The sequence below is a fragment of the Cherax quadricarinatus genome, chromosome 56 (genome assembly GCF_038502225.1).
Source record: "Cherax quadricarinatus isolate ZL_2023a chromosome 56, ASM3850222v1, whole genome shotgun sequence".
Classification (NCBI taxonomy): Eukaryota; Metazoa; Arthropoda; class Malacostraca; order Decapoda; family Parastacidae; genus Cherax; species Cherax quadricarinatus.
Genome location: NC_091347.1, coordinates 4,884,429 through 4,905,828, shown reverse-complemented (window position 1 = coordinate 4,905,828; position 21,400 = coordinate 4,884,429). Strand labels below are relative to the sequence as shown.

The following is a 21,400-nucleotide window of genomic DNA, read 5'->3' as shown; positions in this document are numbered from 1 at the left end:
GAGAACTGGAGCAGATCCAATTCCCTGGATCAAGAGCCCCTCACCAGGTAATCCTGTAGATTATACGGCACCTGGCAATGGTAAGCAATCAGATTTGATCCACAGAAAATTTCAGTTCCTTGAATCAAGAGCCCTTCACAATTATAATCATGGGGGAGTGCTAAATCCATTGGATTATACATTGCATGTGGGAGGGGGAATGGAAAGTATTCAGACAATTCAAGGAACTGGAGCATAGATCGAATTCCCTAGATGAAGAGCCCCTCACCAGTGTCAAGGAACCTCCCTTGAGGGGCACCCTTCTGCATGCTTAGCAGTTGAAAACCTTTTTTTTTTTTTTTTACATTCTGAAGAGTACATAACACCTTAACTTATATGGTTTAAGGAAAATTAATTAAATTTACAATTTATTTATACATGCACAAAATGACTCAAATGCAAGGATTCATACACATCCATCTATACATATATATATATATATATACACACACACACACCAACCACACAGGCCATATCAAATAACTGTGCAGCATGATCCACATAAATCCTCTTATCAACAAAGTACGTACATTCACTTTACTTGAAAAAATAGTACTGTAATATATAACTAATGACTACAGAGCCACTTGTGAAAAATCTCCAGTAAAAAGCTCTCATCATTGATTAGACCTAATACATTCAAAAAGATTTACTGTAGACTGCCATCAGGATTCTGAGAGTTGTCAGTTCATCGTGGATACACTAGTTGTGATGCAGTCATCGCTTCAGGGAAAAGGGAATGGTAACTCATAACAGGAACATATGCTGCAGTTATCATTTTACCTGAAAAATATAAATTTTCTACAATGTGTTTTAAGCATTATTTAATAAAATTACAATTTACACATATGAAAATGCTGTACAGAATTTATAAAAAAATTCATAAATAAGAAACAATCTTACCTGCAAACCATCGTCCATGGAGTGCATTTACAGAGGCAGCAGCTGTTGCAATGGTGGGGCATTTGACATAAACATTACCCTGAGCAGACTGTCTATCCACAAATATATGCAGAACACCACCATGTTTGTTACATTCTTCTAAAACATCATCTCTTATTTCATCAGACCAATTTGGATTAGATTCACTGAAACAAATTTAAAATATACAATGAAAATAAACTGTATACATGTACTGTAACCTACAAGTTTGTGTTTTGAATCCAATACTTCCATCTCTTCCAATTAACTTTGCAGTCTTCTGTATCACACATTTGTAATAAAGTCATGTTTTATGTTCACTGGCAAATAAAACACTAAGAACAGATGCTACTAACGTTGATGGATCAAACATATTAGATAGAAGAAAACACTGGGTAGCAATAGGTGGTGCTGGCTGTTGCTGAGGCGTGGCTGGCATGTGTAAAGCATTTGCAGCTGCTGCAGGAAGCTGAAGGCCAGTTCCCTCAGCCAACTTCGCCATCAACTGAAGGCGTCCTGTTGCACCTGTAAAATGCAACATTGTGAGGAGGAGGCTGGAGGCGTGTCTAAGGGCAATGTGTGGTGTAAATATTATGCAGAGAATTTGTAGTGTGGAAATTAAGAGGTGTGGAGTTATTAAAAATATGAGTCAGAGGGCTGAAGAAGGTTTGTTGAGGTGGTTTGGTCATTTAGAGAGAATGGAACAAAGTAATATGACTAAGAATGTATAAATCTGTAGGGGTGTGGACTTCCAGCAAGCGTGCACGAGCGTGTTAGATAGGAGCTAATAAAGACGAATAGTTTTTGGGGCCTGATGAGCTGCTGGAGTGTGAACAGGGTAATATTTTGTGAAGGGATTCAGGGGAACAGGTTAGCCGGACCCGAGTCCTGGAAATGGGAAGTACAATGCCTGTACATCAGAGGCGTTTAGGATATTGGCAGTTGGAAGGGACGTCTAAACTGTCGTATCTGAGCACCTCTGCAAAGAAGTGACCACATGTGAATGATGAAAATGATTCTTTGTTGGGTCACCCTGCCTTGGTGGAAGATGGCCAATGTGTAGGAAAAAAATATTAAATTTAAAAAGAAATACTTTTGTTTTTCTTTTTAGGTCATCCTGCCTCAGTGGGATACAGCCAGTTCATTAAAAAAAATATATGTATATATATGTATGGAGATTTAAAGTCATAAGCTAAACCAAGAAAAGACTTACCTAAATCAATGCCTGCCCTTTCCATTTCATCTGAATCTAGAAGAGATGTTCCCTGCTGAGTTTCCGAGCGTTCAGTAACATGATTTACTTTCATCGGCCTCCCAGCTAATTCAAATCCATTCAACTGTTCAAGAGCTTTTTTGGCATCATCAGAGTTGTGGAACTGAAATGATAGCATCTTAATTCACTAAATGAATTACAAAGGCAATAAATTCCAAAAGCTAAGTATTATATACAATTTCTCTAATAATAAGTCAATAGTATTCGCAATCTTGAAGGTCATGTACTGATGTGTTGGCCACAGCATATACAAGTTATTTATTGTTATGCACTTTGTGTGATGCAAGAGTTATTAAACATGTAGACATACTATTGAGCTGTGAAAATATTTTTTCTAGCTTTATTAGCCAATAAAAAAACAGTATACACTTACAATAACATGCAGTTTCTTGAACATAATATGCAACTTCAATGCGAGTGCACCAGAAAATAGACTTCAAGAGAATAATTTTTTCCTTACATAGGGTACTTCAACTCTTCCTTTTCACTTTCTAAACAGTACAGATACTGAACAATATTCAGATAAGAACAACCATTATTTTTGAAGAATTAAGAGGAAACTTAATTAGCTTCTTTGAAGGTGTAAAGAATATAGCCCTAATTTTCACCATTTTTTTTTTTCACAAGTACAATGCAAGTAGTGCAGATTTCCAGGAATGCAAGCCATGGAAATTATGTCTACTGTAATTCCAACTCTGGAAGCAGGCCAAATCATTCTATGCAACTGTGATTATTTGAATATGTGCTGGCATGGGACAGAGCAAGCACAGCTCATGATGGAGGGGCATGAATGAAAACTGAGTACACACCAACGTACCTTTCTGAAAAATTTGGTTGCTTTCAATTTCTTTCTTTCAACTCACCAGCCGTATCCCACCGAGGCGGGGTGGCCCAAAAGAAAAAATGAAAGTTTCTCCTTTTACATTTAGTAATATATACAGAAGGGGTTACTAGCCCCTTGCTCCCAGCATTTTAGATGCCTCTTACAACACACATGGCTTACGGAGGAAGAATTCTGTTCCACTTCCCCATGGAGGTAAGAGGAAATAAACAAGAACAAGAACTAGAAAGAAAAAAGAAAACCCAGAGGGGTGTGTATATATATGCTTGTACATAGAGTAATGGTGGTTGGGGATTTCAATGCTAAAGTGGGTAAAAATGTTGTGGAGGGAGTAGTAGGTAAATTTGGGGTGCCAGGGATAAATGTAAAAGGGGAGCCTTTAATTGAGCTATGTGTAGAAAGAGATTTGGTAATAAGTAATACATATTTTATGAAAAAGAGGATAAATAAATATACAAGGTATGATGTAGCACGTAATGAAAGTAGTTTGTTAGATTATGTATTGGTGGATAAAAAGTTGATGGGTAGGCTCCAGGATGTACGTTTATAGAGGGGCAACTGATATATTGGATCATTATTTAGTTGTAGCTACAGTTAGAGTAAGAGGTAGATGGGAAAAGAGGAAGGTGGCAACAACAAGTAAGAGGGAGGTGAAAGTATATAAACTAAGGGAGGAGGAAGTTTGGGTGAGATATAAGTGACTATTGGCAGAAAGGTGGGCTAGTGCAAAGATGAGTAGTGGGGGGGTTGAAGAGGGTTGGAATAGTTTTAAAAATGCAGTATTAGAATGTGGGGCAGAAGTTTGTGGTTATAGGAGGGTGAGGGCAGGAGGAAAGAGGGGTGATTGGTGGAATGATGAAGTAAAGGGTGTGACAAAAGAGAAAAAGGTAGCTTATGAGAGGTTTTTACAAAGCAGAGGTGTTATAAGAAGAGCAGAGTATATGGAGAGTAAAAGAAAGGTGAAGAGAGTGGTGAGAGAGTGCAAAAGGAGAGCAGATGATAGAGTGGGAGAGGCACTGTCAAGAAATTTTAATGAAAATAAGAAAATTTTGGAGTGAGTTAAACAAGTTAAGAAAGCCTAGGGAAAGTATGGATTTGTCAGTTAAAAACAGAGTAGGGGAGTTAGTAGATGGGGAGAGGGAGGTATTAGGTAGATGGAGAGAATATTTTGAGGAACTTTTAAATGTTAAGGAAGAAAGGGAGAAGGTAATTTCATGCACTGGTCAGGGAGGTATACCATCTTTTAGGAGTGAAGAAGAGCAGAATGTAAGTGTGGGGAAGGTACGTGAGGCATTACGTAGAATGAAAGGGGGTAAAGCAGCTGGAACTGATGGGATCATGACAGAAATGTTAAAAGCAGGGGAAGATATAGTGTTGGAGTTGTTGGTACTTTTGTTTAATAAATGTATGAAAGAGGGGAAGGTACCTAGGGATTGGCGGAGAGCATGTATAGTCCCTTTATATAAAGGGAAAGGGGACAAGAGAAACTAAAAATTATAGAGGAATAAGTTTACTGAGTATACCAGGATGTGAAGAGAGTAGTAAGGGAGAAAAAGTTAGCATATGAGAAGTTTTTATAAAGTAGAAGTGATGCAAGGAGGGAAGAGTATATGGAGAAAAAGAGAGGTTAAGAGAGTGGTGAAGCAATGTAAAAAGAGAGCAAATGAGAGAGTGGGTGAGATCTTTTATTATTTTATTATCACACTGGCCGATTCCCACCAAGGCAGGGTGGCCCGAAAAAGAAAAACTTTCACCATCATTCACTCCATCACTGTCTTGCCAGAAGGGTGCTTTACACTACAGTTTTTAAACTGCAACATTAACACCCCTCCTTCAGGAGGCTTTAGGAAAGGTAGGGGGTGTGTGGACCAGGTGTTTACAGTGAAACATATAAGTGAACAGTATTTAGATAAGGCTAAAGAGGTCTTTGTGGCATTTATGGATTTGGAAAAGGCGTATGACAGGGTGGATAGGGGGGCAATGTGGCAGATGTTGCAGGTGTATGGTGTAGGAGGTAGGTTACTGAAAGCAGTGAAGAGTTTTTACGAGGATAGTGAGGCTCAAGCTAGAGTATGTAGGAAAGGGGGAAATTATTTCCCAGTAAGTGGGCCTTAGACAGGGATGTGTGATGTCACCGTGGTTGTTTAATATATTTATAGATGGGGTTTTAAGAGAAGTAAATGCGAGGGTCTTGGCAAGAGGCGTGGAGTTAAAAGATAAAGAATCACACAAAGTGGGAGTTGTCACAGTTGCTCTTTGCTGATGACACTGTGCTCTTGGGAGATTCTGAAGAGAAGTTGCAGAGATTGGTGGATGAATTTGGTAGGGTGTGCAAAAGAAGAAAATTGAAAGTGAATACAGGAAAGAGTAAGGTTATGAGGATAACAAAAAGATTAGGTGATGAAAGATTGGATATCAGATTGGAGGGAGAGAGTATGGAGGAGGTGAATGTATTCAGATATTTGTGAGTGGACGTGTCAATGGATGGGTCTATGAAAGATGAGGTGAATCATAGAATTGATGAGGGGAAAAGGGTGAGTGGTGCACTTAGGAGTCTGTGGAGACAAAGAACTTTGTCCTTGGAGGCAAAGAGGGGAATGTATGAGAGTATAGTTTTACCAACGCTCTTATATGGGTGTGAAGCATGGGTGATGAATGTTGCAGCGAGGAGAAGGCTGGAGGCAGTGGAGATGTCATGTCTGAGAGCAATGTGTGGTGTGAATATAATGCAGAGAATTCGTAGTTTGGAAGTTAGGAGGAGGTGCGGGATTACCAAAACTGTTGTCCAGAGGGCTGAGGAAGGGTTGTTGAGGTGGTTCGGATATGTGGAGAGAATGGAGCGAAACAGAATAACTTCAAGAGTGTATCAGTCTGTAGTGGAAGGAAGGCGGGGTAGGGGTCGGCCTAGGAAAGATTGGAGGGAGGGGGTAAAGGAGGTTTTGTGTGCGAGGGGCTTGGAATTCCAGCAGGCATGCGTGAGCGTGTTTGATAGGAGTGAATGGAGACAAGTGGTTTTTAATACTTGATGTGCTGTTGGAGTGTGAGCAAAGTAACATTTATGAAGGGGTTCAGGGAAACCGGCAGGCCGGACTTGAGTCCTGGAGATGGGAAGTACAGTGCCTGCACTCTGAAGGAGGGGTGTTAATGTTGCAGCTTAAAAACTGTAGTGTAAAGCACCCTTCTGGCAAGACAGTGATGGAGTGAATGATGGTGAAAGTTTTTCTTTTTCGGGCCACCCTGCCTTGGTGGGAATCGGCCAGTGTGATAATAAAATAAAATAAAACCAGGAAAAGTGTACGGTAGGGTTATAATTGAAAGAATTAGAGGTAAGACAGAATGTAGGATTGCGGATGAGCAAGGAGGTTTCAGAGTGGGTAGGGGATGTGTAGATCAAGTGTTTACATTGAAGCATATATGTGAACAGTATTTAGATAAAGGTAGGGAAGTTTTTATTGCATTTATGGATTTATAAAAGGCATATGATAGAGTGGATAGAGGAGCAATGTGGCAGATGTTGCAAGTATATGGAATAGGTGGTAAGTTACTAAATGCTGTAAAGAGTTTTTATGAGGATAGTGAGGCTCAGGTTAGGGTGTGTAGAAGAGAGGGAGAATACTTCCCGGTAAAAGTAGGTCTTAGACAGGGATGTGTAATGTCACCATGGTTGTTTAATATATTTATAGATGGGGTTGTAAAAGAAGTAAATGCTAGGGTGTTTGTGAGAGGGGTGGGATTAAATTATGGGGAATCAAATTCAGAATGAGAATTGACACAGTTACTTTTTGCTGATGATACTGTGCTTATGGGAGATTCTAAAGAAAAATTGCAAAGGTTAGTGGATGAGTTTGGGAATGTGTGTAAAGGTAGAAAGTTGAAAGCGAACATAGAAAAGAGTAAGGTGATGAGGGTATCAAATGTTTTAGATAAAGAAAAATTGGATATCAAATTGGGGAGGAGGAGTATGAAAGAAGTGAATGTTTTCAGATACTTGGGAGTTGACGTGTCGGCGGATGGATTTATGAAAGATGAGGTTAATCATAGAATTGATGAGGGAAAAAAGGTGAGTGGTGCATTGAGGTATATGTGGAGTCAAAAAACGTTATCTATGTAGGCAAAGAAGGGAATGTATGAAAGTATAGTAGTACCAACACTCTTTTATGGGTGTGAAGCTTGGGTGGTAAATGCAGCAGCGAGGAGACGGTTGGAGGCAGTGGAGATGTCCTGTCTAAGGGCAATGTGTGGTGTAAATATTATGCAGAAAATTCAGAGTGTGGAAATTAGGAAAAGGTGTGGAGTTAAAAGTATTAGTCAGAGGGCAGAAGAGGGGTTGTTGAGGTGGTTTGGTCATTTAGAGAGAATGGATCAAAGTAGAATGACATGGAAAGCATATAAATCTATAGGGGAAGGAAGGCGGGGTAGGGGTCGCCCTCGAAAGGGTTGGAGAGAGGGGGTAAAGGAGGTTTTGTGGGCGAGGGGCTTGGACTTCCAGCAAGTGTGCGTGAGCGTGTTAGATAGGAGTGAATGGAGACGAATGGTACTTGGGACCTGACAATCTGTTGGAGTGTGAGCAAGGTAATATTTAGTGAAGGGATTCAGGGAAACCGGTTATTTTCATATAGTCGGGCTTGAGTCCTAGAAATGGGAAGTACAATGCCTGCACTTTAAAGGAGGGGGAGTTGGGATATTGGCAGTTTGGAGGGATATGTTGTGTATCTTTATACGTATATGCTTCTAAACTGTTGTATTCTGAGCACCTCTGCAAAAACAGTGATAATGTGTGAGTGTGGTGAAAGTGTTGAATGATGATGAAAGTATTTTCTTTTTGGGGATTTTCTTTCTTTTTTGGGTCACCCTGCCTCGGTGGGAGACGGCCGACTTGTTGGAAAAAAAAAAAAAAACCCATGTATGTGTATTGTGACCTAAGTGCAAGTAGAAGCAGCAAGACGTACCTGAAATCCTGCATGTTTATGAGACAAAAAAGACACCAGCAATCCTACCATCATGTAAAACAATTACAGGCTTTTGTTGTACACTCACTTGGCATGACGGTAGTACCTCCCTGGGCGGTTGCTGTTTACCAACCTACTACCTAGGTGCTTTTAATTTATTAGTCAGAAATCTTTACAAAATCAGTATATGATCTCGTGAAAAACTACTTTCTAATTCTCTGTTTCTAAATTCTATATTTTTAATAATTTAATATTCCCAGACTACAGCAACCCTTGTAGATAATGAATACAAGCACACTTACTGTAATGAACCCATATCCTTTTGATCTTCCAGTTTCAGAGTCCATAATTAGTTGTATGTGATCAATTTTTCCGAAGGGTTCAAAAATACCCCTGAGCATATCTTCTGTGATGTTGAAATGTAAAGAGCCCACATACAGTCTCATAGGTCCTGTAGCTGCTTTCTGGTCTTGCACGGCTGCTGTCGAGGCAGCACGGTTTTTTTCGGCTTGTGTTGGCTGACACACAATGGGAACACCAAGTATTTTCTGCCCGGAAAGTCCCAAAGCCTGTGCATAAAAACAATGTACTTTCAATAACACTCATCATTACACATTAATCACAGAGCAGCTGCTTTAATATTAACATCACTCACACACATTCTAACAAGATACATTTGACTACTTGCATATTACAAGTACAGCATGACATTCTCAAACATCCAGGTATAACCACCACCACCACAACATACAGAGCATCATTACATTTCCTTTCTGAAAACATTTCCACCAAAATATCAATATGCATTCCACATTAACACTAATTGTCACAGGTTCTGCATTTTTAATTCCCATGTGGCAAAAATTTTTGGTGGGAAAAAAAAAAAAAGTCTGAAAGAGCTCATTTCTCTAAATAGAAGCACAGTATGAAAAGAAAAATGAAACCAAAACAAATTTATGGTTTTATGGCAGGTCAACATTTGCAAAAAAAATAATCGCTCATTAACAACTGTCATAAATGCAACTAGTGGTATTTGTATTTTAAAATTTAATGCCAAATTATGATTGTTTTCATGCCTAACACTGTGTACAATAGTTTTTTATAATACTTATTTCAATGTGCTTTAGTACTTAAAACATGGACACACATTGTTCATACCAGAATGAGTCATTATAATTAGTGTCACAAAGAAACAACACATCTCTGAAATAGTCTTCGAAGTCTTTCTACTGTTGAAGCTGAGATTTCACTAAAACAACTGTATTAGCCAAACTTTAGAACACGTACGATTTTTTTTTTTTTTTTTTTACACAGGGTTTGACAAGGTTAAGGATCCCTAGTTTTATTGACAAGCTATTTACAGGTTAAGGATTCCTAACTTTATTGGCAAGCTAATAGCTGTTACCTACATCAGCTCATTTGAAAGCATTTTTATTGTTATGAGACATACAAGTAGGGAACAGGATGAAGTTGGAGCCATCTGTGGGCCAGCATTTTCTTTGATCAACTGACTATCTCGCTGACATCATTATGCTGTACGAATGTGTTCCATACTCGAGTCATCCTGGGTATATAGGATCCTTTTTCTTGAGTTTACTTTCTTCTGCCTTGGTGTTCTGTCCTTCATTTCCTTCCCCTCACGTGTCTTTGTCTTACCCATTGTGGTCCCTTAGCTCTCCTGCAGTGCTCCTCTTTGTTGGCCTTTGAATGACTCCACTACTATTTCCTTTCCTATTACCTTTGGCCCCCACCTGCACTTTTGTCTCTTTTCACACTTCCCCTTTCTATTCTTGTCCCACCTATCACTCTTCCAACTTTATACTTACACTACTGCTACTTCCACTACCAGCTTTACCACTACCACTACTAGAGGAACACCTGAGTGGAGCACATAGGTGTGTGTGGGCTCAGTCTCCTTAACCCTTTCAGGGTTTCGGCTGTACCAGTACGGCTTTAGCGCCAGTGTCCATGACGTACTAGTACACATAAATTCTAGCGCCTTCAGATCTAACGAGAGAAAGCTGGTAGGCCTACATATGAAAGAATGGGTCTATGTGGTCAGTGTGCACAGTATAAAAAAAAAATCCTGCAGCACACAGTGCATAATGAGAAAAAAAACTAACCGTGTTTTTGGATTAAAACAGCAACTTTGCACTATATTTTCGTATGGTATTTATTGTTGTATTCTAGTTTTCTTTGTCTCATTGTATAGAATGGAAGACATATTATGGAAATTGAGATGATTTTGACTGGTTTTAAAATGAAAAGTACCTTGAAATTGAGCTCAAAGTAGCAGAAATGTTCTATTTTTACCAAAGTTCAAAAGTAAACAAATCATGCTAAGCGTCCAATACACGTCAACTGGTGAGTCTAATATTCTTTCACAAATGCGCTGATATTATTTATACCATTTCTACACTAATGCAGTAGTCTGCATAACAGTAAATCTTATTTTTTTTTTTTTTGTGAGAAAAAAAATTCAAAGTGGAAAGCAAAAGAAATGTAAGAGGGGCCTGGGGACATGACTAATGAACAGAGGAAATGTTATTTTAGTACCAGGAATGTCTTTCTTGTTTATTCTGAACCCTATTTGGAAATTGGCATCTTTTGAAATTTGTGTGAAATTGGCAAAATTGCTAAATTCTGACCACTGTATTGGATAGTTGAAATCGGTAAATTGATGGTTTCTTGTACTCATTCGATAGAAAAAATGGAGTTCTAGCGAAACAGTTATGATTTTTGTCGACTAGTACATTGGAATTGGCCGAAAATAGGGTTCAAAGTGGACAAAATTGCTGATGCTTAAACATCATCGATACTGCTAACTTCGCGAGAGCATAATTCCGTAAGTTTTCCATCAAATTTCATTCTTTTTGGTGTCATTATGATCGGGAAAAGATTCTCTATCTTTTCATAAAAATTTTTTTTTTTTTTTTTTTTTTTTGGAAATTTGGGGGACCCTGAGAACAAGTCTCTGAGAGGGCCTGTGGACCCTGAAAGGGTTAAGCATTAGCGGTTGTCCTTAAAAGAGCAAAAACGGTAGAAAAGAATCATTAATGCCGTGAATGGCTAATCTGTCGAATGTGAGCAACATGTGTGATCCTTGCATTCTTTAAGTGGAAATCAAACAAAATATTGGAAGTGACAAGGACCCAGACTAAGCTCAGTGTTGGTGCAAAACAGGAAGTGTTGCCATTCGAGGGAAGCAGTCAATCGTATTACTGTTGAGTGAAAATGGATAAACCTGGACAACTATTAAGGGTAACCATAGTGAAGGAAGTAGACTAGCTAGAAAAAAAAAGCACAAAAAACTGCCACCACTGAGAAATCAGCATGAAACAAATTTAAATGGAAGTGTAAGGGGAAAATTACCGTAGGCCTAGCTGCCGTGAGCAATAAAAACAATGATCCAGTATAGTGCAGTGAAAAGAAAAGTGCATCTTGAATAAACACAGTGAACCCTCGGTTACTGGCTGTTCAGCTTATCGGCCAACTCGCTTATCAGCCGGTTTTTCAGCTTCCGGTTATCGGCCATATTGGACGCTTATTGACCGGCGACACTCGCATGTTCCTGAGTCATTGTAGCCGTGTCGCTGGCCGAGTGAGGAAGCTCCTGCTCATTCATCCAAACATTTCGCTATAAACCAGTGTTTTTCTTTGTTATTTATTAAGTGCAATTGTGAAGTAAGCATGGCCCCAAAGAAAGTTCCTAGTAAAGTTCCTGTGGTAAAGAAAGTGAGAAACACAATGGAATTTAAGAGAGAAGCGACTGAAAAATTTGAGTGGCATGTGAATGTTGGAACTTGCCAGGATGTATGGGAAAAACAAATCTACCATCACTTCCATCCTGGCAAGGAAAGAACAAATCAAGGAAGCCGATGTTACGAAAGGAGTAAATGTGATAACAAAACAAAGGTCACCAATAATGGAAGATATGGAAAAGTTATTATTGTTGTGGATCAGGGAAAAACACTTAGTGGGAGATAGTGTTGTGGAGTCAGCAATTTGTGAGAAGGCAAAGCAGTTGTATGTGTATCTTGTGTAAAAAAAAAAAAAAAAAATGCCTGGAACAAGTGCTGCTGTAAGTGAATGAGAGATTTAAGAAGCATAGTGGCATACAGTGTGGTAAGGCATGGAGAGGCTGCAAGTTCTGATAAATGTGTGGCTGAAAAATTTGTGCAAGATTTCAAGGGGTATGTAGAGGCTCAAGGATTCCTCCCCCAACAAGTGTTCAATTGCGACTAAACCGGCCTGTTTTGGAAGAAAATGCCAAAGAGGTACATTACACAGGAGGAAAAGGCCCTGCCTGGACACAAGCCTATGACAGACAGGTTTACTCTTGTTCTGTGCTTACGCTACTGGGGATTTCAAAGTGAAGCCTTTACTGGTGTATCACTGAAAATCCCTGTGTTCAAGAAACAATGTTTTCAAGAGTAAATTGTGTGTGATGTGGAGGGCTAACAATAGTGCATGGGTCACAAGGCAAATTTTCAAAGAGTGGGTGAAAGATGTGTTTGGCCTGAGTGTCAAAAAGTACCTCCTGGAACAAATTTCCACTCAAGTGCCTCCTAGTACTGGACAATGCTCCTGCTCATCCTCCAAACTTGGTAGACCTATTGTCTGTGGAATTCCGTTTCATCACGGTGAAGTTCTTGCCTCCTAACACCACTTCTCTCATCCAGCCCATGGACCAGCAGGTCATTTTTAGCTTCAAAAAACTGTACACCAAAGCAGTGTTTCAAAGGTGCTTTGAAGTAACCTCAGACACAGATTTGATCCTAAGAGAGCTCTGGAGGAATCACTTCAATATCCTCCACTGCACAAGCCTTATAGTGTGTACCTTACAGTTAAGGCTTGGGAGGGAGTGACTTCCAGGACTTTGAACTCTGCTTGGAGAAAATTGTGGCCAAAATGTGTCCAAGAGAGGGATTTTGAAGGGTTTGGGGCTGACCCTGAGGACCCTATGCCTGTTGTGAAATCCATTGTACCTCTGGGCAAGTCCGTGGGGTTGGAGGTTAGTGGTGAAGATGTGGAAGATTTGGTGGAGGACCACAGGGAATAGCTAACCACTGAAGAGCTGCAAGAGCTTCATCTGGAAGAGCAACAGACCACAGCTCAGGAACTTGCTTCAGAGGAGGAAGAATGAAGGAGGTGCCTTCTGGAACTGATTACGGCCGATAACCGAGGGTCCACTGTACAGTGTATATCCTTTAGGATAACCAGTGTACTTTTTTTTTTTTTTTTTTATCACACTGGCCGATTCCCACCAAGGCAGGGTGGCCCGAAAAAGAAAAACTTTCACCATCATTCACTCCATCACTGTCTTGCCAGAAGGGTGCTTTACACTACAGTTTTTAAACTGCAACATTAACACCCCTCCTTCAGAGTGCAGGCACTGTACTTCCCATCTCCAGGACTCAAGTCCGGCCTGCCGGTTTCCCTGAATCCCTTCATAAATGTTACTTTGCTCACACTCCAACAGCACGTCAAGTATTAAAAACCATTTGTCTCCATTCACTCCTATCAAACACGCTCACGCATGCCTGCTGGAAGTCCAAGCCCCTCGCACACAAAACCTCCTTTACCCCCTCCCTCCAACCCTTCCTAGGCCGACCCCTACCCCGCCTTCCTTCCACTACAGACTGATACACTCTGGAAGTCATTCTGTTTCGCTCCATTCTCTCTACATGTCCGAACCACCTCAACAACCCTTCCTCAGCCCTCTGGACAACAGTTTTGGTAATCCCGCAACCTCCTCCTAAGTTCCAAACTACGAATTCTCTGCATTATATTCACACCACACATTGCCCTCAGACATGACATCTCCACTGCCTCCAGCCTTCTCCTCGCTGCAACATTCATCACCCACGCTTCACACCCATATAAGAGCGTTGGTAAAACTATACTCTCATACATTCCCCTCTTTGCCTCCAAGGACAAAGTTCTTTGTCTCCACAGACTCCTAAGTGTACCACTCACTCTTTTTCCCTCATCAATTCTATGATTCACCTCATCTTTCATAGACCCATCCGCTGACACGTCCACTCCCAAATATCTGAATACGTTCACCTCCTCCATACTCTCTCCCTCCAATCTGATATTCAATCTTTCATCATCTAATCTTTTTGTTATCCTCATAACCTTACTCTTTCCTGTATTCACCTTTAATTTTCTTCTTTTGCACACCCTACCAAATTCATCCACCAATCTCTGCAGCTTCTCTTCAGAATCTCCCAAGAGCACAGTGTCATCAGCAAAGAGCAGCTGTGACAACTCCCACTTTGTGTGTGATTCTTTATCTTTTAACTCCACGCCTCTTGCCAAGACCCTCGCATTTACTTCTCTTACAACCCCATCTATAAATATATTAAACAACCACGGTGACATCACAAATCCTTGTCTAAGGCCTACTTTTACTGGGAAAAAATTTCTCTCTTTCCTACATACTCTAACTTGAGCCTCACTATCCTCGTAAAAACTCTTCACTGCTTTCAGTAACCTACCTCCTACACCATACACTTGCAACATCTGCCACATTGCCCCCCTATCCACCCTGTCATACGCCTTTTCCAAATCCATAAATGCCACAAAGACCTCTTTAGCCTTATCTAAATACTGTTCACTTATATGTTTCACTGTAAACACCTGGTCCACACACCCCCTACCTTTCCTAAAGCCTCCTTGTTCATCTGCTATCCTATTCTCCGTCTTACTCTTAATTCTTTCAATTATAACTCTACCATACACTTTACCAGGTACACTCAACAGACTTATCCCCCTATAATTTTTGCACTCTCTTTTATCCCCTTTGCCTTTATACAAAGGAACTATGCATGCTCTCTGCGAATCCCTAGATACCTTACCCTCTTCCATACATTTATTAAATAATTGCACCAACCACTCCAAAACTATATCCCCACCTGCTTTTAACATTTCTATCTTTATCCCATCAATCCCGGCTGCCTTACCCCCTTTCATTTTACCTACTGCCTCACGAACTTCCCCCACACTCACAACTGGCTCTTCCTCACTCCTACAAGATGTTATTCCTCCTTGCCCTATACACGAAATCACAGCTTCCCTATCTTCATCAACATTTAACAATTCCTCAAAATATTCCCTCCATCTTCCCAATACCTCTAACTCTCCATTTAATAACTCTCCTCTCCTATTTTTAACTGACAAATCCATTTGTTCTCTAGGCTTTCTTAACTTGTTAATCTCACTCCAAAACTTTTTCTTATTTTCAACAAAATTTGTTGATAACATCTCACCCACTCTCTCATTTGCTCTCTTTTTACATTGCTTCACCACTCTCTTAACCTCTCTCTTTTTCTCCATATACTCTTCCCTCCTTGCATCACTTCTACTTTGTAAAAACTTCTCATATGCTAACTTTTTCTCCCTTACTACTCTCTTTACATCATCATTCCACCAATCGCTCCTCTTCCCTCCTGCACCCACTTTCCTGTAACCACAAACTTCTGCTGAACACTAACACTACATTTTTAAACCTACCCCATACCTCTTCGACCCCATTGCCTATGCTCTCATTAGCCCATCTATCCTCCAATAGCTGTTTATATCTTACCCTAACTGCCTCCTCTTTTAGTTTATAAACCTTCACCTCTCTCTTCCCTGATGCTTCTATTCTCCTTGTATCCCATCTACCTTTTACTCTCAGTGTAGCTACAACTAGAAAGTGATCTGATATATCTGTGGCCCCTCTATAAACATGTACATCCTGAAGTCTACTCAACAGTCTTTTATCTACCAATACATAATCCAACAAACTACTGTCATTTCGCCCTACATCATATCGTGTATACTTATTTATCCTCTTTTTCTTAAAATATGTATTACCTATAACTAAACCCCTTTCTATACAAAGTTCAATCAAAGGGCTCCCATTATCATTTACACCTGGCACCCCAAACTTACCTACCACACCCTCTCTAAAAGTTTCTCCTACTTTAGCATTCAGGTCCCCTACCACAATTACTCTCTCACTTGGTTCAAAGGCTCCTATACATTCACTTAACATCTCCCAAAATCTCTCTCTCTCCTCTGCATTCCTCTCTTCTCCAGGTGCATACACGCTTATTATGACCCACTTCTCGCATCCAACCTTTACTTTAATCCACATAATTCTTGAATTTACACATTCATATTCTCTTTTCTCCTTCCATAACTGATCATTTAACATTACTGCTACACCTTCCTTTGCTCTAACTCTCTCAGATACTCCAGATTTAATCCCATTTATTTCCCCCCACTGAAACTCTCCTACCCCCTTCAGCTTTGTTTCGCTTAGAGCCAGGACAACCAGTGTACATCAGTGATAAAATACAAGCAATAAAATAAAGAAGCCAAAATAGTGAAGTGTAGCAGTGTGCAACAATCTGCTCATCCTGGTGTTGTCATGTGTTTCAGTGTACACAAAGGTTTGAGTTACCACATATAATGAACTGACTAGATTACCAATACATAGTGGAAAGACCTAGTGAATCAAAATTGTCAGTGAAATTACTCAAGGATAGTGATTAAACATAATGGAAGTGTTTTAAACTAAAATGTGGCATTGCATGCGAGAAGTGCCATGTACCCTGGGGTGGTGTGTTACAGTCATATGTCAGGCAGTGCTACCAGGCAACAGTCACAGTATTGTGCCTTTTTTTGTTACCAGGCAACCACACAGGCCTACCATATACTACAACCATATAACACCATATACCCCATACCGCAAAACCCAATCTAGTTCAGTGTGAGGAACTCAGTAAGATCAATAAATTAAAACACAGCCTCTCCTCACTTAATGACAGAGTCCCATCATTAAGTGAGGAGAGGTTGTATTTTTAACAAATTCATCGTTAAGTGAGAAGCATATGTACTATGATGGTAACGAGTTTTTGTCAACCATCTTAGATATTGCTTTAATGTCACCTTTGCACCATTTATAACATTCCTGGTATATCTTTAAATGTTTATACAGTAGTGTACTGTATACCAAAATAAACTGAATACAGTATAGGAAATAAACTAATATACATTATATATGTATTAACCCTTTGACTGTCGCGGCCGTATATATACGTTTGTGAGGTACCGTGTTTGACGTATATATACTCATAAATTCTAGCGGCTTCAAATCAGGCAGGAGAAAGCTAGTAGGCCCACATGTGAGAGAATGGGTCTGTGTGGTCAGTGTGCACCACATAAAAAAAATCCTGGAGCACGCAGTGCATAATGAGAAAAAAAAAACTCCGACCGTTTTTTTTAATTAAAATGCCGACTTTGTGGTCTATTTTCGTATAGTATTTGTGGTTGTATTCTCGTTTTCTTGGTCTCATTTGATAGAATGGAAACTATATTATAGAAATGGAGGTGATTTTGATTAATTTTACTATAAAAAGAACCTGGAAATGGAGCACAAAGTACAGGAAATGTTTGATTTTTGCCGAAGTTCAAAAGTAAACAAATGATGTCATTGTCCAATAAATGTCCAAATAGCCATTCTAATACGCAGTCATGAATGGGTTGATGTAATTTTTACAATTATTACAGTATTGCAGTAGTCTGCATAACAGTAAATCTTCTATTTTTTGTTTGAATAAAATTTCAAAATAAAAAGCAAGAGTAATATCACAGGGACCTGGAGACATGACTGATGAACAAAGAAAATGTTATTTTAGAGACAGGAATGTCTGCATTGTTCATTCTGGACCTTATTTTGAAATTGTTGTATTTTTTAATTTTCGTGAAATTGGCCAAATTGCAAATTTCTGACCAAGTTATTGGGTAGTTGAAATCGGTAAATGGGCAGTTTCTTGTACTCAATCGATAGAAAAAATAGAGTTCTGAAGAAATAGTTATGAGTTTGGTTGACTGGAATAACGGAATTAGCCGAAAATAGGGCTCAAAGTGGGCGAAATTGCCGATTTTTAAATATCACCGAAGTCGCTAACTTCGTGAGAGCGTAATTCCGTCAGTTTTCCATCAAATTTCGTTTTTTTGGTGTCTTTACAATCGGGAAAAGATTCTCTATCATTTCATAAGAAAAAATAATTTTTTTTTTCGAATATTTTGCGACACCAGAAGCAACTTCAGGATTTGGCCCTTCGACAATCAAAGGGTTAATACTGGTCAGAGACCCCATCGTAATTCCAAGGCGTTGGTAAACGAGTACATCGTTAAGTGAGGAGAGGCTGTATACGAGTGATCAGTGAGGAATGAATCCGGAAGGTTATACAGTGAACAAAACAAGATTAACCCTTCGACTATTTTGGTCGTATATACATGTCTTACGAGCCACATGTTTGACGTATATATACTCAAAAATTCTAGCGGCTTCAAATCAAGCAGGAGAAAGCTGGTAGGCCCACATGTGAGAATGGGTCTGTGTGGTCAGTGTGCATGATGTAAAAAAAAATCCTGCAGCACGCAGTGGATAATGAGAAAAAACTCCGACCGTGTTTTTGGATTAAAACGCCGACTTTGTGGTCTATTTTCGTATAGTATTTATGGTTGTATTCTCGTTTTCTTGGCCTCATTTGATAGAATGGAAAACATATTATAGAAACAGAGGTGATTTTGATTGGGTTTACTATGAAAAGAACTTTGAAATGGAACTCAAAATAGGGGAAATGTTTGATTTTTGCTGATATTCAAAAGTAAACAAATGATGTCATTGTCCAATAAAAGTACAAGTAGCCATTCTAATATGCGGTCATGAATGGGTTGACATTATTTATACAATTATTACAATATTGCAGTAGTCTGCATAACAGCAAATCTTTTATTTTTTGTTTGAATAAAAATTAAAAATAGAAAGTAAGAGTAATATCAGAGGGGCCTGGAGACGTGACTGATGAACAAAGAAAATGTTATTTTAGAGCCAGGAATGTCTGCATTGTGCATTGTTAATTCTGGACCCTATTTTGAAATTGGCATATTTTTTAATCTGCATGAAATTGGCCAAATTGCAAATTTCTGACCACGTTATTGGGTAGTTGAAATCAGTAAATTGGCAGTTTCTTGTACTCAAACGATAGAACAAATGGATATCTAACGAAATAGCTGAGAGTTTGGTCGACTGGAACAATGGAATTAGCCAAAAATAGGGCTCAAAGAGGGCGAAATCGCCAATTCGTAAATATCACCAAGGTCGCTAACTTCGCAAGAGCGTAATTCCGTAAGTTTTCCATCAAATTTCGTTCTTTTGGTGTCATTACCATTGGGAAAAGATTCTCTATCATTTCTTAAGAAAAAAATTTTTTCTTTCAAAAATTTTTCGATACCAGGAGACACCTCAGGATTTGGGGTTGCAACAGTCAAAGGGATAAATGCAGAGGAAATATGTAACATGTCCACCCCGAGGAGGAAAACAAGATGTCATGTGACCTTTGACCCCCTCCACCCATGACCCCTACCCATCACCGTAATAGTCATCAAATTCACCCACTACCCACATACCACAAGCCTCGGTTTCTATAAATACATCTCGCATATTACTGTCACTAGTGCAGAGAAAGGTAAAGTGGAAATCAGTTTTTTTCATGGCATACAGAGTGTAGTAGTATACAGGCAAGATGTCAGTACAGCACACATGTGGGACATGTAAAAAAATCTTTGGAAGGAAATCCAGGATCATAGGCAACCTGTGCTTTTCCACGCATCATATCTCTTGTGCAAGAATAAACAATGCCTCAAAAAATGACCTCGAATTGGCAAGGTGCTTCTGGTTGTGCAATAAAGATATAGAATTTTGGGCAGGTATCAAAAAGGTACTAAGGAGGGTAATAAATAATAAAAATAAGCAAGAAAATAAAGATGAACCCTTGGACAGTCTACCAAAGATATATAAAACATGAGAGGAAGAGATAGGAGGAGTGAACCAAAAAATGTAGAATGCCCATATCACAACAGATGACTTGAAACTATATAGTCACCCACTGACTGGGAGTGGTAATGTATAAGGATCTTACTTTCAACGATTACAACAGTGCTACAATCACAACTGCAAAGAAAATGAGGATGAATAATGAGAATGTTCAAAACAAGAGATGCCAAGCCAATGATGATCCTTTTTAAATTTCTTGTTCTCTCTAGACTGGAATACTGCTGTACATTAACACTTCCATTCAAAGCAGGTGAAACTGCAGATCTAGAGTGTACAGAGAACCTTTACTGCACATATAAGCTCCATCAAACACCTAAACTACTGGGAACGCTTGGAAGCACTTGACTTGTACTCGCTGGAATGCAGGCAAGAGATCATAATCTACACTTGGAAAATCCTAGAAGGAATGGTCCCAAATCTGCACACAGAATCACTACCTACAAAAGTAAAAGACTGGGCAGGTGGTGCAAAATACCCCCAATGACGAGTAGGGGCACCATTGGTACACTAAGAGAAAACACAGTAAGTGTTCAGGGCCCAAGGCTGCTCAACAGCCTCCCACCATGCATAAGAGGAATTACCAATAGGCCCCTGGCTGCCTTCAAGAGGAAGCTGGACAGATACTTAGTCAGTGCCAGATCAGCCAAGCTGTGGTTCATACGTTGGACTACGTGCAGCCAGCAGTAACAGCCTGGTTGATCAGGCCCTGATCCACAGGGAGGACTGGTCATGGACCAGGCCGGGGGGGCATTGATCCCCGGAATACCTTCCAGGTAAACTCCAGGTACTACTACTACTATTCCCACCTTTCTGGTCCTGTCCCTGCCAGCTGGCCTATATATATACTGCCTCCATCTCTTTCGTCTGTTAGTGTGACTTTGTAAAATAGTCCAAGTTGGACCGAAATGTTGTCATAAGCTCCTCTCTCCTATGTTCTAGTCACAGTACTGTGCCTTTTTGTTCTTTAGCTAATGTTTACTGGTAATACTTGTTTGCCTAAGCCACAATAATACAAGTCTCTTCAGAAAAAAATAAATGGAAATACTCGAGTTAGAATTACGAGGAAGGTTTTATTTGGGCTTCGAGTACATAAATATAAATATCTCCATGGAGAAGTGGAACAAAAAAGTTCTTCCTCCATAACCCATGCATGTCATAAGAGAAGACTAAAATGCCGGAAGTGAGGGACTAGTGGGATACGACCGGTGTGTTGAAAAAATATAAGTATTTCTTTTTACACCTAGGTAGTAGGTTGGTAGACAGCAACCGCCCAGGGAGGTACTACCGTCCTGCCAAGTGAGTGTAAAACGAAAGCCTGTAATTGTTTTACATGATGGTAGGATTGTTGGTGTCCTTTTTTCTGTCTCATGAACATGCAAGATTTCAGGTACGTCTTGCTACTTCTACTTACACTTAGGTCACACTACACATACATGTACAAGCGTATATATACACACCCCTCTGGGTTTTCTTCTATT

At 39.7% G+C, this 21,400-nt stretch overlaps 1 protein-coding gene across 3 annotated transcripts in view; it reads right to left on the bottom strand.

Moving 5' to 3' along the window:
- Positions 1 to 394: 394 nt before the first annotated feature.
- Caper (RNA-binding protein 39-like protein Caper) overlaps positions 395 to 21,400 on the bottom strand; it is a 69,439-nt gene continuing 48,433 nt past the window's right edge. For all 3 annotated transcript variants that reach the window (XM_053793958.2, XM_070097033.1, XM_070097034.1), the window contains 5 exons: positions 8,326 to 8,592; positions 2,174 to 2,336; positions 1,317 to 1,485; positions 943 to 1,127; positions 395 to 822 (listed from right to left, as the gene is read on the bottom strand). In XM_053793958.2, the coding sequence (XP_053649933.1) occupies positions 728 to 822; positions 943 to 1,127; positions 1,317 to 1,485; positions 2,174 to 2,336; positions 8,326 to 8,592 (879 nt within the window). In that variant the 3' untranslated portion in view covers positions 395 to 727. The remainder of the gene's footprint in view (positions 823 to 942; positions 1,128 to 1,316; positions 1,486 to 2,173; positions 2,337 to 8,325; positions 8,593 to 21,400) is intronic.